At 39.2% G+C, this 16,359-nt stretch overlaps 2 protein-coding genes across 3 annotated transcripts in view; one reads left to right on the plus strand and one right to left on the minus strand.

The window, feature by feature from the left end:
* Positions 1 to 5,064: 5,064 nt before the first annotated feature.
* The window catches only part of LOC143031811 (uncharacterized), an 11,837-nt gene continuing 542 nt past the window's right edge, over positions 5,065 to 16,359 (plus strand). The window contains exons 1-2 of one of the 2 annotated variants that reach the window (XM_076196121.1): positions 5,065 to 5,234; positions 13,288 to 16,359. The exon at positions 13,288 to 16,359 is cut by the window's right edge and continues 542 nt beyond it. In XM_076196121.1, coding sequence (XP_076052236.1) covers positions 13,764 to 15,134 — 1,371 coding nt within the window. In that variant the 5' untranslated portion in view covers positions 5,065 to 5,234; positions 13,288 to 13,763 and the 3' untranslated portion in view covers positions 15,135 to 16,359. Of the gene's footprint in view, positions 5,303 to 13,287 lie in introns of both variants that reach the window. The other variant, XM_076196120.1, reaches the window with a different exon arrangement.
* On the minus strand, positions 6,214 to 6,864 carry LOC143030406 (uncharacterized). The gene has a single exon (XM_076193554.1). It carries the CDS (start codon positions 6,862 to 6,864, stop codon positions 6,214 to 6,216), a length of 651 nt encoding a protein of 216 aa, XP_076049669.1.

Consider the following 16,359-nt stretch of genomic DNA (forward strand, 5'->3'; position numbering starts at 1 on the left):
GCTTGATAATGAGTGATGGACTTTTTAAATCAGTCCCAGAATCTTATTTGCTTTCTCAGAGGCTGAAATACACTGCTTGGATGATTTGAGGTCGTTACTGATAATTACGCCGAGATCTTTTTCACTATCCACTTTTGTTAACGAATTTCCAAATAAATTGTAATCGTTCTTTTTACCTATGTGCATTACCTTGCATTTACTTGTGTTAAATTTCATTAGCCACTTTTTAGACCATTGCTGTAATTTATCTAAATCTTCTTGAATATCTAATTGGTTTGAGTGATCATTTGCCACTCCGCACAGTTTTGTATCATCAGCAAATTTGGAAACAGTAGATTTTAGTCCATGGTCTATATCATCTATATATACTATGAATAGAAGTGGCCCAAGAACGGAACCCTGAGGAACTCCACTTGCATCCAGAAGTTTTTCCATTTAAAACAACTCTCTGTTTTCGACCATTCAACCAATTACTAGTCCAACTTAATAGGCTACCATTTATTCCATGCAAAGTTAATTTAGTAAGTAGTCTTTCGTAGGGGACGGTATCAAAAGCTTTAGCAAAGTCTAGATATATTAAATCTATATTGTTTCTTTTGTCATAATTCGAGATAACTGTATTGTAGAATTCGAGTAAGTTAGTCACGCAAGAACGTTTCCGTCTGAAACCATGCTGGCTATCATTTATCAAACGGTTACTTTCTAAATGATGTTCGATAGCATCTCTGATGATAGTTTCCATTATTTTTCCTACGATTGAAGTCAAACTTATAGGCCTATAGTTATTTGGTTTCTTTTTGTCACCTTTTTTGAATATGGGAGTAACGTTAGCTAGCTTCCATTCTCTTGGGACATCTCCGGATATGATGGATTTCTTGGAAAATAATTTCTAATGGAACAACAATCTCATTTTTCATTTCCTTTAAGATTCTTGGATGCCAACCGTCAGGCCCTGGTGTTTTATAAACTTTGAGTTTGTCTATACACTTTTTTTTTTTTTTTTTTTTTACCGTAGTGAGTAAGTTTACCCCTAGACTTTTCACAGGTTTCAGTTTGGAATTCACTTTGAGGTGTTTCGTTTACGAATACCGAGCTAAAATAATTGTTTAAAATATTACACATTCCTTCATTTGAATATTTAAGCTGACCGTCAGCAGATAATAGTGGACCAATGTGATTCCTAACAACCTTTTTATCCCTAATGTAACTATAGAATTCTTTGGGATTCTCTTTGGATTTATCAGCGATGTTCATTTCGTATTGTCGTTTTCTTTTTCTTATTGTCTTTTTTAAATCTCTCTGTATTGATACATAACTTTCATAGTCATTAGATGCACCCGAGCACTTATATTTATTATAAGCCTGTCTCTTTTTAGCAATACTTTTTTCAGTTTCTTTGTCGAGCCACTTTGGGCGAGCCTGATTTGGGGGACGTCTGTCCTTAATTAAAAGGAATGTAAGTTTGAATCATCTTAGTGAGCGTATTTTGAAATATTTCCCACATCTGATCTACAGGTCTTTCGTTTAATTTTGCCTCCCAATCTGTAAGCTGAAGCTCCTGACGTAGTCCTATGAACTGAGCTTTACTGAAATCGGGTATTTTAGAAACACAAGTATCTATTCTAAAATTGTTTAGGAATTTGAATCTAACTAACTTGTGATCGCTATTTGCAACAGATTCACCGACTTCTACATCAGTTACCATGCTTTCGCGGCTAGTGATTCAAAGATCGAGTAAGTTTCCATATCTTGTGGGCTCTTTTACATGCTGAATTAAGTAATTGTCACCAAGAAAATCAATCAAGCGACTACCTATATGGCCATGTTCAAGGGTCATCCAATCAATGTCAGTAAAATTGAAATCACCCATTATTAATAAATCCCGGTTGCAGAAACTAGACAGTTCTTGAAATAACAATTTGTCGTCTGCTAATGATAATGTCTTTGGCCTATATATTACACCTATATTAATTTTTGTCAATTTGTTTGGGTTAACTCAACCCACAAACTATCATATGCACCCTGTTTCACTTTCTCTAAAACACAAGCATGAACATTGTTTTTAACGTACAATAGAACACCCCCACCTTTCTTGTGGTTTCTATCCTGATGAAAGTGTTTAAATCCCGCAATATTAAATTCAGCTTCGACCTCTGTACCATTTAACCATGTCTCAGTTATTCCTATCATATCGAGATTTTCGCTTTTGACATACGCCTGTATTTCTTGAAATTTGTTCCTAATACTACGAGCATTAAAGTACATGGTTTTAAGAAACTCGTGATTATTTCTTTTTGATACATTTTGAGTTTCAATATCATGTCTTATATTATCATTTTTTTATATACCTTGCTCTATATTATTATTTGGTCCTTCATTGACATTCAATGCCTCATTAATATTTCTCCTATCAAGATTAACATTTCCCCCATCACGGACATCTGGTCGATCACGGTCATCCGATCTCTTTTGTACATTTTGTCCCCCTACGTCAGCGTGATTCACGCCGGCCTCCCGTCGTTCAGTGACATTATGTCCGGCATCCCTTTCTAAAATTATGTTTTGTCCTCCAGTGACATTATATCCTACCGTGATATTTTTTCCTCCACTATAATTACATCCCATCGTGATATTTTGTTTTCCACTGTCATTACATCCTATCTTGATATTTTGGCCTTCATTGACATTCTGTCCGGTATCCCTTCCTAAAATCATATTTTGTCCTTCACTGACATTATATCATACCGTGATATTTTCTCCATTATCATTACATCCTATCGTGATATTTTGTTCTCCACTATCATTACTTCCCAACGTGATCTTTTGTCCTCCACTGTCATTACATCCCATTGCGACATTTTGTCCTATGACATTACATCCTAATGTGACATTTCGTCCTCTAGCGACATTACATCCTATCATGATATTTTGGCCTTCATTGATATTCTGTCCGGTATCCCTTCCTAAAATTATATTTCGTCCTTCACTGACATTATATCCTACCGTGATATTTTCTCCTCCATTATCATTACATCCTATCGTGATATTATGTTCTCCACTAACACTGACATTATATCCTACCGTGATATTTTCTCCTCCATTATCATTACATCCTATCGTGATATTTTGTTATCCACTATCATTACTTCCCAACGTGATATTTTGTCCTCCACTGTCATTATATCCCATTGCGGCATTTTGTCCTATGACATTACATCCTAATGTGACATTTCGTCCTCTAGCGACATTACATCCTATCATTATATTTTGGCCTTCATTGATATTCTGTCCGGTATCCCTTCCTAAAATTATATTTTGTCCTTCACTGACATATTCTACCGTGATATTTTCTCCTCCATTATCATTACATCCTATCGTGATATTTTGTTCTCCACCATCATTACTTCCCATCGTGATCTTTTGTCCTCCGCTGTCATTATATCCCATTGCGACATTTTGTCCTATGACATTACATCCTAATGTGACATTTCGTCCTCTAGCGACATTACATCCTAATGTGACATTTCGTCCTCTAGCGACATTACAGCCTAAAATTATATTTTGTCCTATACTGGCACATTGTTCTACATTAATATAATAATCTACACTGTTTTCCCAAGTACATTCTATTTCCCCTTCCCTTTGGGCTTCTACCCTAAAAAAGGCGCTAATTCATTACAAACTCCCACAGTGAGGTTTGTAAGAACATCTTTGCCTCTGCGGGTAAGGTGGATCCCATCAGAAGCGTAAAGGTCATGGCGCCTAGAAAAGAGATACCAAGGATCAAGAAAGTGGTATCCCAATTGTGTGCACAACTGCGATATCCTATCATTGATCCCATATGGCTCTACTGTTCCAACACGAGCCTGCGTAGATCCTCGGGAGGACCCCACAGACTACGTGACGGCTCCCACGTTCCTTCATCTCCTGAAGGAGGACCTTGTAATTCCGAACAAGCTCCTCTGTTCTCACCCTACCTACATCGTTACTTCCCGTATGAACAATCGTAACCGTGTTCTTCCGTCCTTGCTCCCTGATGGACCGGGTACAATCGACGATCCCACGGCCCGGTTGGCATACAAGCTTGCAACGTCGCTTAGTCTTCCGCTGCAGGATGTCGCCATAGCCTCGTACCATGGAGTCCCCCACCACCAAGAACTCCTGGTTTTCAGCCACTTCATCCTCCAGTAGAGCAAAACGATTGCTAGAGCACAGCGTTTGCTCCACAGGGCACACGTCTACCAAACGCGTGCTCGACAAACGGGACTCCATGGGGCGCCACTCGCTCATGGCAGTGACAGTAGGGGAAGAAATGGAACGCTCTTTGGGTTGTGGGGAGGGTTCACTCTTCTCACGGAGCGCACTCCTGAGAAGACGAATTTCCTCCTCACACATCCTGAGACGGACCTCTAGGTTTGTATTAAATGGGAGGGGGAGTACTTGTAGTTACCCTAAATTATTTCTTTGAAAGAAAATACAAGACTATAAAATCATGATTTTGAGCCTAATGTCGACTGAAAAGTAGAGATATCTAGAGGCGCTACACCGAAATTAAATGTAAGGAGAGTCCTTGAAACGCCAGAGAAGTTCCGACTGTATGACGAAGAATTTTCCTGGTTTTGGTATGAAAGAAGAAATTTGAGTTGAAGCTTGGGCATGGAAAGGGAGATAAGTATTAATAGAAAACTGTGAAAGAACTAATTCGTAGAACTAAGGAAAGATATTGTAGAATTAGCGAAAGGTTTAACTTAACAATGAGATATCTGATTTGAAGAAAATTATGACCTAAATAATGAGCTAAAGGGATTAAAATTATCTTATGGAAGTTAAACGTGAAATTGAAAAGATGAAAAATAATTACACTACCAATAGTGAAAACTTAAAAAAAGATGACCTCTCTTTTTTTAAGTTCTCACTATTTCTTATCCTAACTGACTATAAAGTGCTTTGTGTTTTGATTCCCTCGTTTATACTCTGACCGCGAAAATATGTAAAAATTTGCTATCCTGTTTTTGTACTCCGCCCGCCTCCTTCATCTTTTCTATTCCTCTCCATAGTTTGTGTAGTTTCTCCTTTTTAACATATATTTTTGCTTTCCCGAATAAGAATTTCCCTGGTGTTAATTTATCGTTGTCACTTTGAACTCACGTTTTACGCCATTATTCTTCAAGTTCCTGGCATTGTTTATTTACATATGACGACATGGACCGCCAAGCATTGTGTTGCACTCTCAGGTATCTGAAGAGCTTGTTTTCGTGGCTGTGTTTTGTACAGGCTAAACAAGTGTGCTTTTCTTGAATTCGTAAGTGAAATGATATAGATCGTAAAGTAGCTTAGTGCATGTATTGTGTGTTTACTTATGGCATTTGTTACATTTTAATTCTGGTATGGTAGCATATGCATTGCCATGAATCTGAGCAGGAGTAAATATGTGGGTATTTATCAAGATGTTTGCCAACCTGGCACCTGCAATTACCTACATAGTTGGTTAGCTCTCATCATTCTGAGTATTCTTAACCCCAGATATAAGTACTGCAAACTAATAGTAGTAACAATAGTTATTTAAGAAAAAATTAAGAAGTCTTTACATTTATCAAGGACAGTGGCGGACTTAGCCTACATGGGGCCCTTGGCGAACCTCACCTTCGGCACCCCCCTTCCACAGTGCACATAAAATACTTGGCTTCTCCCCCTCCACAATGTAAATTAGAAGTTTAAGACGACCAAAACTTTCACAAAACAACTTTTTATTGAAATATTTATTGCTACTACAGAATAAAATTAAATATTTTGTGAATTTTACAAACCTTGCAAAAAAGTAAATAAATAAATAGAATTTATTGGACTGCAATACAACTCCCATCTGAATCCTTACTTTTCTCACTTTCCTAGCTGCAAAGTCATCAACTAATTCATTATAAGAAATATTTTCAGCAACTATGTGATTTATGATGATGGTGGCCAGAGCAGTGAGGCATTCATGTGACATAGTTGACCTAAGGTAGGACTTGATGAGTTTGAATTTCGAAAAGCTCCTCTCTTCTTCAGCAACAGTGACTGGAAGAGTAATAGCAATCCTGAGAGCAGTCCACAAATTTGGATATATTTCAGAGAGCTCCTTTTCGTGGATAAATGTTAATTGCTCAAGCAAGGACATAGTTTGTGATGGCATGTCTGGCAAGTTTTTCAGCTCATGTACAAGCTCTCTACCATTCAATCAGAGTAACTCTTAAACTGTAGTGTAGTGCTAAGATCCTCACATTTTTTGGTCAGCATCTCAAATGTGAGATTATGAAAATTAGTCAGCACACCAAACTTCTCTCCCACATTTTCCAAGGTGAAAAATCTTTCCTGAATGGCTGACATTGCAGCATCAATGACTGCATTGAAGAATGTCACCTCCAACTTCTTCAAAGCATCATTTAAGGGATCATCACGTGCTTTATAGGAGAAGTGCCGCTTTGTAGACCTTAGCCGTTCATGTTTTATCACAGCCTCCACATTCACTTGTTCACAGATATCTTTGGCAGCCATCTGTGCCGCAACAAATCCTGTTGCCCTGTGATCACAGAGAGCTCTCTCTGTCTTCTTTAGGAGGTTTGTTGCAACATCAGCTTGCACGCTAGGAGACTGCATCTGCTTGCTCACATGCTGAATTTGGCACAACAGGTCATACCACACAACTGAACAAATGGCGAGGCAGTATGATCCAACCTCTTCTGCAAGAGACTGGGCCTCAACCTTTATTGTAGAATCTTTGGTGGGATCTCTCACCTCGATCAGTGCATCTCTCACTGCAGCTGCTTGATATCTTAGGGGCTCCACACTCTTGATCTTGCTCTCCCATCTTGTATCAGACCACATCTTTAAGGTGATATTCACATGTTTTTTTGTTTTTGTTTTGTTTTTTTTTCAAAATAGCCTGTCGTTGTGTGGAGGCTGAATACAAGTTGTAAACCTTCTGCAAGATGCCAAAGTAACTTGTAGCATCAATAGATTCCTTGGCAGCATCGTCCACTACCAGATTCAGAGAATGAGCCCCACATGGAACAAACAGAGCTCTGGGATTCATTTCAAGTAGCCTGGATTGAATACTCTTGTTTTTTCCTTTCATGTTTGCCCCATTGTTGTATGATTGCCCTCTACAGTCCATGAAATGAATTTTTAATTCTTCCAGTCTTCAAAATCATAGAAGCCAAATGCTGACCAGTCGACTTTCTCTCCTTTTATGGGACTTTTATACATTCGGTATAGATAGACTCAGGCACTCATGGTTTGATCTGCATTTGGAAGGGGGCAATGCCGCCCCCTCCCAAGTGCCGCCCTGGGCGATCGCCCATACTGCCCATAGGAAGAACCGCCACTGACCAAGGGGATAGGTTATATCAGGTCAGGCCTCACTGGTGCAATTCTTACCTCTAGCTCTTATCATTAAATTTTAAACCCCGTATATATGTATCACAGGTATAATTCTAGTTGTGCACAACTACACAATATAGCAATAGAAAATTAATTATTTGTGAATTATATCATCATAATATGCAATTTTCTTGGCTGAAATGAAAAAAACCCTGCTAAAACAGATTTTATAACTAACAAAGTCATGCCAGACAAATGATATGTCATGTTTGTTTTGATAGATACCGACGTCAAAGAAATGAAAGGATGATAAATCTGTCTATTCTAACTAAACCTAACCTAACCTGTATATAGTAAATCGGTACCTGTAATTTAAAGGTCATCTGGTATGTCTTTGGTGTTTTGTTCAGGCATGTCCTTTTGGGGGTCACCCCCTGTGGTTATTCCACCTTACATCCAGGCATCTCTTTGTTGGCTCTTTATTCCTTAAATGGCCATTACTTTCTTCCACATTTTAGAGTAACTGACCAAGAAATAGAAAATAAATAAAAACACAAAGACAGTTACATTTTTTGGTCACTTCTAGTACACTTCTCCCTTCCCACTTTTTAGTAAACACAACTAGGGCCAGTTTCAAATTCATCTGTCAATGAAGCACTGTGAGTATATTTACCTAGGTGTATCATATGGGAAGGGAGCTATGCTTGTGGTGACCCATCTTTTCTTGCAGCATCAAGTTTTTTCTTAAAATCTTGAATTGTGTTTGCACTCACTGTTTCTTTATCTAGATTATTCCAGATATGCAGCACTGAGTGGGAAGCTATTTTTTTTTATCAGATCCCTTCTATAGTTATCCTTCTTGAGTTTTTGGGTCCTCTTGCTTTTCCAGTGTCACTTTTTAGTAAATCATTTCTATCAAGGATTTCCATTCCTTTCATGATTCTATAGATAGTATATCACCTCTTTCTCTTCTCTGCTCCAGTGTTGGTAGTTCCAATTTGGATAATCTTTGTATGTTAATTTGAAAATAGCTGGTACCAACTTTGTCATTGCTGTCTGTATTCCTTCTAATTTCTTCATATCCTTTTTAGTACTGGGTGTCCATAGTGTCGCTGCATATTCCAGTTTTGGTCTTATTAATATAACTAATATTTTTTTAATAATTTCTTCATCCAAATAGTCAAATGCCACTTTCATCTTAATAGGTTGAAGGTTTCTCCGACTATTTTGTTGATATGTTTGTCCGGTGTCATGTCTTTGCTGATTATTACTCCAAGGTCTCTTTCCAAGTTCACTTTTTTATTTCTTCTTCACCAAATTTATAATTTTTTTACATTCTGTTTCTACTTCTTTCAAACTCCATTATACTCCATTTCTTGATATTGAAGTTCACTTCCCACTTTTGAGTCCATTTCCAGATTTAATCCAAGTGTGATTGTAATGATTCACAATCCTCCTCTGTTCTTACTTTAGTATTTTTGCGTCATCTGTGAAGAAATACATATAATACTCCACTCCTTCATTCATGTCATTTATATATATGGCAAACATCATTGGAGCCAGCACCGAGCCTTGTGGGACACCACTTATCATTTCTTCCCAGGTCGAGTATTTGTCTCTAATTACAACCCTCGTTTTTCTCTCCGTCAGGAAGTCCTTCATCCATTCCAATAATTTACCTCCGATGCCACATATTGATTCTATTTTTCTTATAAATTTCTTGTGTGGTACCTTATCAAATGTTTTTTGTAGGTCTAAATAGGCACAGTCTGCCCATCCATCCCTCTCTTGTATTATTTCTATTAGTCTTGAATAGAAGCAGATCAGGTTTGTTGTACATGATCTTCCTTGTCTAAATCCAAATTGATTGGATTCAGTATATTTTTTTCTACCAGATGTTTAACCCATCTACTTTTGTGTGTGTGTGTGTGTGTGTGTATTTACTAGTCATATTATACAGGAAGGGAGCTATGCTCGTGGTGACCCGTCTTTGTATCTTTCGGCATCAAGTTTTTTCTTGAAATCTTGAATAGTATTTGCACATACTGTTTCTTTATCTAAGTTATTTGATATATCCATCACTCTGTGTGGGAAGCTATTCTTTTTCCAATCTCTTCTACAGTTATCCTTTTTGAGTTTCTTTTCATGACCTCCTGTTTTTCCATTGTCATTTTTTAGTCAATCTTTTCTGTCAAGGATTTCCATTTCTTTCATGATTCTAAATATAGTTTGTGTGTGTGTGTATTTACCTAGTTGTACCTAGTTGTATTATACGGGAAGGGAGCTATGCTCATGGTAACCCGTCTTTGTATCTTTCAGCAGCAAGTTTTTTCTTAAAACCTTGAGTATTGTTTGCATACACTGTTTCTTTATCTAATTTGTTCCAGGTATCTATCACTGTGTGGGAAGTTTTTTTTTCAGATCTCCTCTGTAACAGCAGGAGCAGGATTCATAAAGGAGTGGGGGATGGGGGAGGGGAACAATTGGTAGTTGAGAAAGACAGGAAGGTCCCCTAACTGTATTTGATGGAGAGGAGGGAGGAGGCATATGTCTTTGCCACACCATCCATCTGTCTAAAATAAAGTACTTGCTTGGCACTACCAAGTCTAGCCAGTTGAAGAATGTCTTGTTCAAGACGGTACTCTTTGCATTTTTGAGAATGTATTTAGTGAGCTTCTCTGCTATGGAAGCAGTGAAGTTCTGATTCACAATCAAGAGTAGGATGTGAGTCAAGGACAGAGCAATGACCACATCGGAGACCATATGTGCAATTCTTCCTTCTGTGGGAAAACTCATAAGACTGGTAACATTGTAAAAGACAGTTGATGAAAGCTTTTATTGTGAGAGAAAAAGGACCAATATTTATTTGCTCAGGGAGATATGAACCATAAAATGTGAACATGAGCATGCTACTATTTTCTCATATTTTTGTCACTCAATGAACATTGTCAGGGCATAATTTATATTTCTGAGAATTTGTGTAGGTCTTGGTTGTAGATATATGGTTTGCAGTAATTAAATGTTCAGTGCAGCTTGATGGATTTGTGAATTCCATCTGAAGGGCAAGGTAGATAGAGGAGTATTATGTTTGGTGTTAAATCCTTACCTCAGATCATCTTTACCCTATATTTTGAAGTTATTTTTAGGGAACACTCCAGTCTCTCTAGATACTTAGCAGCATGGATAAAGTTACCTCTATTTTCCTTATAGTATGTCATGAACCAGTTAGATGTAGGGGTGTGGTGAAATTTGGTAGCATGTTCTTCAGGATCATTGAAGAGGTTGGGACAGTAATCATTCTCGATGCCAAGTACATTCCTTGATCGAATAATCTCAGCAATTAGGCTGTCATTTTCAAGGAGGAAAATGCTCAAATGGTATAAAAACCCATATAATATCCAACTTTAAAATTTATCAAGGTAGTAGGATTGGACACCTTCTAAACTGAGATAATACTAATATCAAATAAAGGTTTCACAAGAAAAGTTATTTAATTTTATTTTGTGTATTCATTTATCTATTTTTTGCAGCATTATGACACAAGTGTCACAACCAGCAAGGGAGTCACAGGCTTCCTGGAAGATAACAGGGTTTTGTGTATATAATGCCTCTGTGTTTAAATGACCTGTAGGTTGAAAATGTGAATGTAGTAGTTTCAGAGGGATTAGGTTGTTAAGTGTAGTTGGGAAGGCTTATGGGAGGATCTTGATTGAGAGGATTAGGAGAGGAACAGAAGGAGTAATTGGTGAGGAACAGTGTGGATTTAGGACAGGTAGAGGTTGTGTAGATCAGATCTTTGTGGTAAGACAGATATATGAGAAAGCTATAGGAAAGGGGAAGGATGTTTTTTGGGCTTTTATGGATCTGGAAAAGGCTTAAAATAGGGTAGACAGAAAGGCACTGTGGGAGGTTATGCAGATATATGGGATAGGAGGAAAGCTTCTAGGAGCTGTCAAGAGTTTTTGAGGGTAGTAGTGCTTGTGTCAGGATTAGGAATGGAGAGAGTGAGTGGTTCGACGTAAAGGTGGGACTTCGTCAAGGATGCATTATGTCGCCCTGGCTGTTCAACTTATACATGGATGGGGTAGTGCGAGAGGTAAATGCAAGGGTAGTGGGTCAGGGATTGGAGATGGTTAAAGAAAATGGAGAAAAGTGGGAGGTGAGCCAGCTGTTGTTTGCTGATGACACTGCGCTTGTGGCAGGATCAGAGGAGGGACTGAGGAAGTTGGTGACAGAGTTTGGGAGAGTATGTGATAGAAGAAAGCTAAAGATAAATGTGGGTAAAAGTAAGGTGATGAGATGTACAAGGGGTGAAAGTGGCAGTAGACTGGAAGTGAGCATTAAGGGAGAGCGACTGGAGAAAGTGGATAGTATTAGATTCTTGGGTGCAAAGGTGGAGGTAGAATGTAGATTGAGAGAAACGAGTAAATGCCTTGGTGGATTAAAGAGTGTAATGAGGAATAGACATTTGGGAATGGATGCTAAGAGGAGACTATATGAAGGAGTGATTGTGCCAACAGCACTGTATGGGGCAGAAACATGGAACATAAGAGAGGAAGAGAGAAGGAGTTTGAATGTGTTTGAGATGAGGTGTCTGAGAAGTATGATAGGGGTTACTAGACTAGATAGAGTGAGAAATGAGGAGGTGAGGAGAAGAACGGGGGTGGAAAGGGAGTTGGGAGATAGGGTTGATGAAAGAGTATTAGGATGGTTTTGACACACGGAAAGAATGAGCAAAGAAAGACTAGTAAAAGAGGTATGGAAGGCAGATGTGGAGGGAATGAACATGAAGGGATGTCCTTGGATGAGGTGGATGGATGGGGTGAAGGGGGCTTTGGGGAAGAGGGGAATGTCTGTTGAGGAAGGACGGGAGAGGACAGAAGACAGGTGTGAATGGAGAATGGTTGTGTATGGATGATGTTGTGATGCATGAGGTGGAATGGGTGGGGGGATGGGGGATGAGGTAGTATGTGTGAGCAAAATTTTGACGCAGCCCGAAGGGATTTCTCCCCGTCTTCTCCTTTTATGCATGGGGGGGATGGAGAGGGGGGGTCGCCGATTTAATGAAGCGGCCTTGCTGTGGATGTGCTGTGTCTTGTGACACTGCTTCTGACCCAGGGCAGTGGACAAGGTGTAGGGATGACCTGTCATCCAGGAGGTGCTAAGATAAGAGGGGGTGTGGAGTGTATTCAGGGATGGAATGGGTGGGAATGATTTTATGCCTTTTCCTTTTTGGCTACCTCCCTTGTAAGGGGGAAAAAGCTTTGGTATTATACATTATACATTGTGTTCTTGCCACATACTGGGATTGCACCTCTGATAACAGTTCCTTCCTGATTACATCATGATTGTTAAGATTGTTTTAGTAGGTATATCCAATATTTATTGTCCATTAGACAAACAAGTATTTTACTTAATGTGACAAGATAAGCTATGGAAAGTTTCTCTACAATTTCATTTATTATGCTGAAATAATAACACAGGCACACCACTTACCAGTGTATCTGAAAGGATATGACTTGCATCACTTATTTGGGTCAGATGAGATGAATTGAATAAACCTTCCTAGAATTGGTCATATTTAGATTCTGGTCATGCGAACCCAACCATAGAATGTTGTGGAGTTATGTTAGAATATGACTGATGTGGCCAGCTGAGCCATTCCCCACATCCAAAAATTGTAATGATGAAAAAGCGAGACCAAAATTTGAGTCATTCCATTTGTGGTGGGGTGAGTATGCATGTAGCTACTGGATCGATTTCAGCACATTTCTGAAGAAAAAGTAGAATGCAATATATAATAACAGCATATCTGTTAGTATTTCTATCTATTTTGTTATGACAAGTACAAAGGGTCTGTTTAGGTACAAAGGGACTTGAATATTAATTTCAAAGCAATTTCAATCATATGATTTAAATTTTTTCCAGGAAGAGGGTGACCATCAACATTCCTTTGTAAGGGCCATCCATGGAATCCATATGTGTAACATGATGAAGAGGATCCAGTGTGACATCTACAGCACAGCTATATCGTGAATTATCTTAGATATCATGTGATGATCCATACTGGAGAGAAGTTTTTCTAGTGTAATCTGTGCAATTCTGCTTTCTCACAAAAGCATGATCTCAAATGGTACATAAGTCACTTCAAAGATCATGTGAGGACCTTCACAGAAGAAAGACTTTCTAGTGTGACCTGTGCAATTCTACTTTCTCACAAAAGGGTTCTCTCATACAGTATATGAGAACCCACACAGTAACCTTACCATTGTGACCTGTGCAATGCAGCTTTCTTAGGAAAGAATCACCTCAAATTTCATATCACCCACACTGGAGAGAAGCCATACCAATGTGGACTGTGCAATAAAACTTTCACTCAAAAGTGTTTCCTCAAAGATCACGTGATGACCCACACAGGAGAGAAGCCTTTCCAATGTGACCTGTATGATTCTGGTTCCTCACAAAAGAGTTTTCTCACACAGCATATGAGGACCCGCACAGGAGAAAAGCCTTTCCTATGTGACCAGTGCTATTCTGCTTTTTCACGAAATGAACATCTCATACGGCACATGAGGACCCACACAGGAGAGAAACCTTTCCAATGTGACCTCTGTGATTCTGCTTTCTCACAAAAGTGTGATCTCACAAAGCATAAGAGGACTCACACAGGAGAGAAGCCTTTCCAGTGTGACCTATGTGATTCTGCTTTTTCACGAAAGGAACATCTCATACAGCATAGGAGGAGCCACACAGGAGAGAAGCCTTTCCAGTGTGTCCTGTGTTATTCTGCTTTCTCACTAAAGAGTTCTCTCACAAGGCATATGAGGACCCACACAGGAGAGAAGCATTTCCAATGTGATGTGTGTGATTCTGCTTTCTTACACAAGGGTACTCTCGCACAACATATGAGGACCCATACAGGAGAGAAGCCTTTCCAGTGTGACCTGTGTGATTCTGCTTTCTCACAAAAGGGTGATCTCACAAAACATATGAGGTCCCACACAGGGGAGAAACCTTTCCATTGTGACCTGTGCAATTTTGCTTTTTCACAAAAGGGTGGTCTCACAAACCATATGAGGACTCACACAGGAGAAAAGCCTTTCCAATGTGATCTGTGCAGTGCAGCTTTTTCACGAAAGCATCATCTCAAATTTCATACAATGACCCACACAGGAGAGAAGCCTTTCCAGTGTGACCTGTGCAATTATGCTTTCTTACACAAGGGTAGTCTTACAAAGCATATGAGGACCCACACTGGAGAGAAGCCTTTCCAATGTGACCTGTGTGATTCTGCTTTCTCACAAAAAGGTGATCTCACAAAGCATATGAGGACTCACACAGGAGAGAAGCCTTTCCAATGTGACCTCTGTGATTCTGCTTTTTCACGAAAGGAACATCTCATACAGCATATGAGGACCCACTCAGGAGAGAAGCCTTTCCAGTGTGTTCTGTGTGATTCTGCTTTCTCTCTAAAGTGTTCTCTCACAATACATATCAGGACCCACACAGGAGAGAAGCCTTTCCAATGTGACCTGTGTGATTCTGCTTTCTTACACAAGGGTAATCTCACAAAGCATATTAGGACCCACACAGGGGAGAAGCCTTTCCATTGTAGCCTATGCAATTCTGCTTTCTCACAAAAGGGTGATCTCACAAAACATATGAGGATCCACACAGGAGATAAGCCTTTCCAGTGTAACATGTGCAATGCAACTTTCTCAAGAAAGGATCATCTCACAAAGCATATGAGGAACCACACAGGCGAGGTTTTCTAGTGTGACCTGTGCAGCTTTGCTTATTCACAAAAGGGTTATACCACACAGCATATGAAGACTCAAACAGAAGAGAAGCTTTTCCAATGTGACTTCTTTGATTCTGGTTTTTCACATAAGACTTCTCTCACGAGGCATATGCGGATGGACATTTGACATGATGAAAAGGTCACATTTTTCTGACATCTTGGATTAAGCCAGTAGAATGCAATTACACAATTGATACCTACACACTTAGAATCCAGCATGGCATTCCCTTTGTTTTACCTGTAGGGTCGTCCAAGAGTGAACAGAATTAATTCTTACAGTTCAATTTATAAGGAATTTGTCCTCAATTTATGTACAAAAAATGTTGATTGTTCTCCTGGTAAAGACCCAAGCTGTTTGATCCCATGAAGCATGAGTATTTACATGAATTATTTTGCAGTCTATGCATATGAATGACTAACTAGTTGTATATGGTGCTCTTCACCACATCTGTTCCAAGCCGTTCACTGACCTCATTGCAGTATAGATTTATTTGTAGCCAGTTGGGTTTAACTCATAGTACAGTTTGGCCAGTTTAATTATGGTTGTGCCCAAGTTTATAGTTGTTCCAGTCACATTCTAATTTTGTAGTTGTCCCAGTTGTGCATTTCCAATTGTAGTTGTTTGATGAAGGTAGTAGCCATTGAGCAAGTGTAGCAATTAGGTTATCTTTGACAAACCTCGTGAAATGTGTAGCAGCCATGCAGTGAAGGAAGTCCACATAGTTGTGGCTGTGTGTTACAGCACTTGCAGTGTACCAGTTCCAGCAAAGGACTGCATAGTTGTGGCAGTAATTATCCCAGCAGAAAACTGTGTAGTCATGGCAGTAGTCACTCCTGCAGTTGCAGTGGAACAGCAGATTGACTGTCCAGTGATACCCTTGTAGCTGTTTCAGTTCTGTAGTATCCCAATCAAGCAGCCATAGAGGATTGTTAACATTATTTCTTCCATCTCCCCCCCCTTTTTTCTCCTTATTCAACAGCTTGGGTCTATCCTTCTAATTATTAATGTTTAATGTTGATATTAGATTCGTTAAGAATTTTACCTGGTAGTTTCCCATGACCTCTGTGATGTCCATCCCAGCCATTGGAGGATGGGAGCCTCCATACCTGTGGACCACAAGTGGTGGAGGACACTATTTTCACCACAACCTTTGTGATGCAGCTTTCTCACAAAAGGAGTCTCTCACAAGGCAGATGAG

Source organism: Oratosquilla oratoria, chromosome 12 (genome assembly GCF_046742065.1).
Source record: "Oratosquilla oratoria isolate Oo_2021 chromosome 12, ASM4674206v1, whole genome shotgun sequence".
In the NCBI taxonomy this organism is placed as follows: Eukaryota; Metazoa; Arthropoda; class Malacostraca; order Stomatopoda; family Squillidae; genus Oratosquilla; species Oratosquilla oratoria.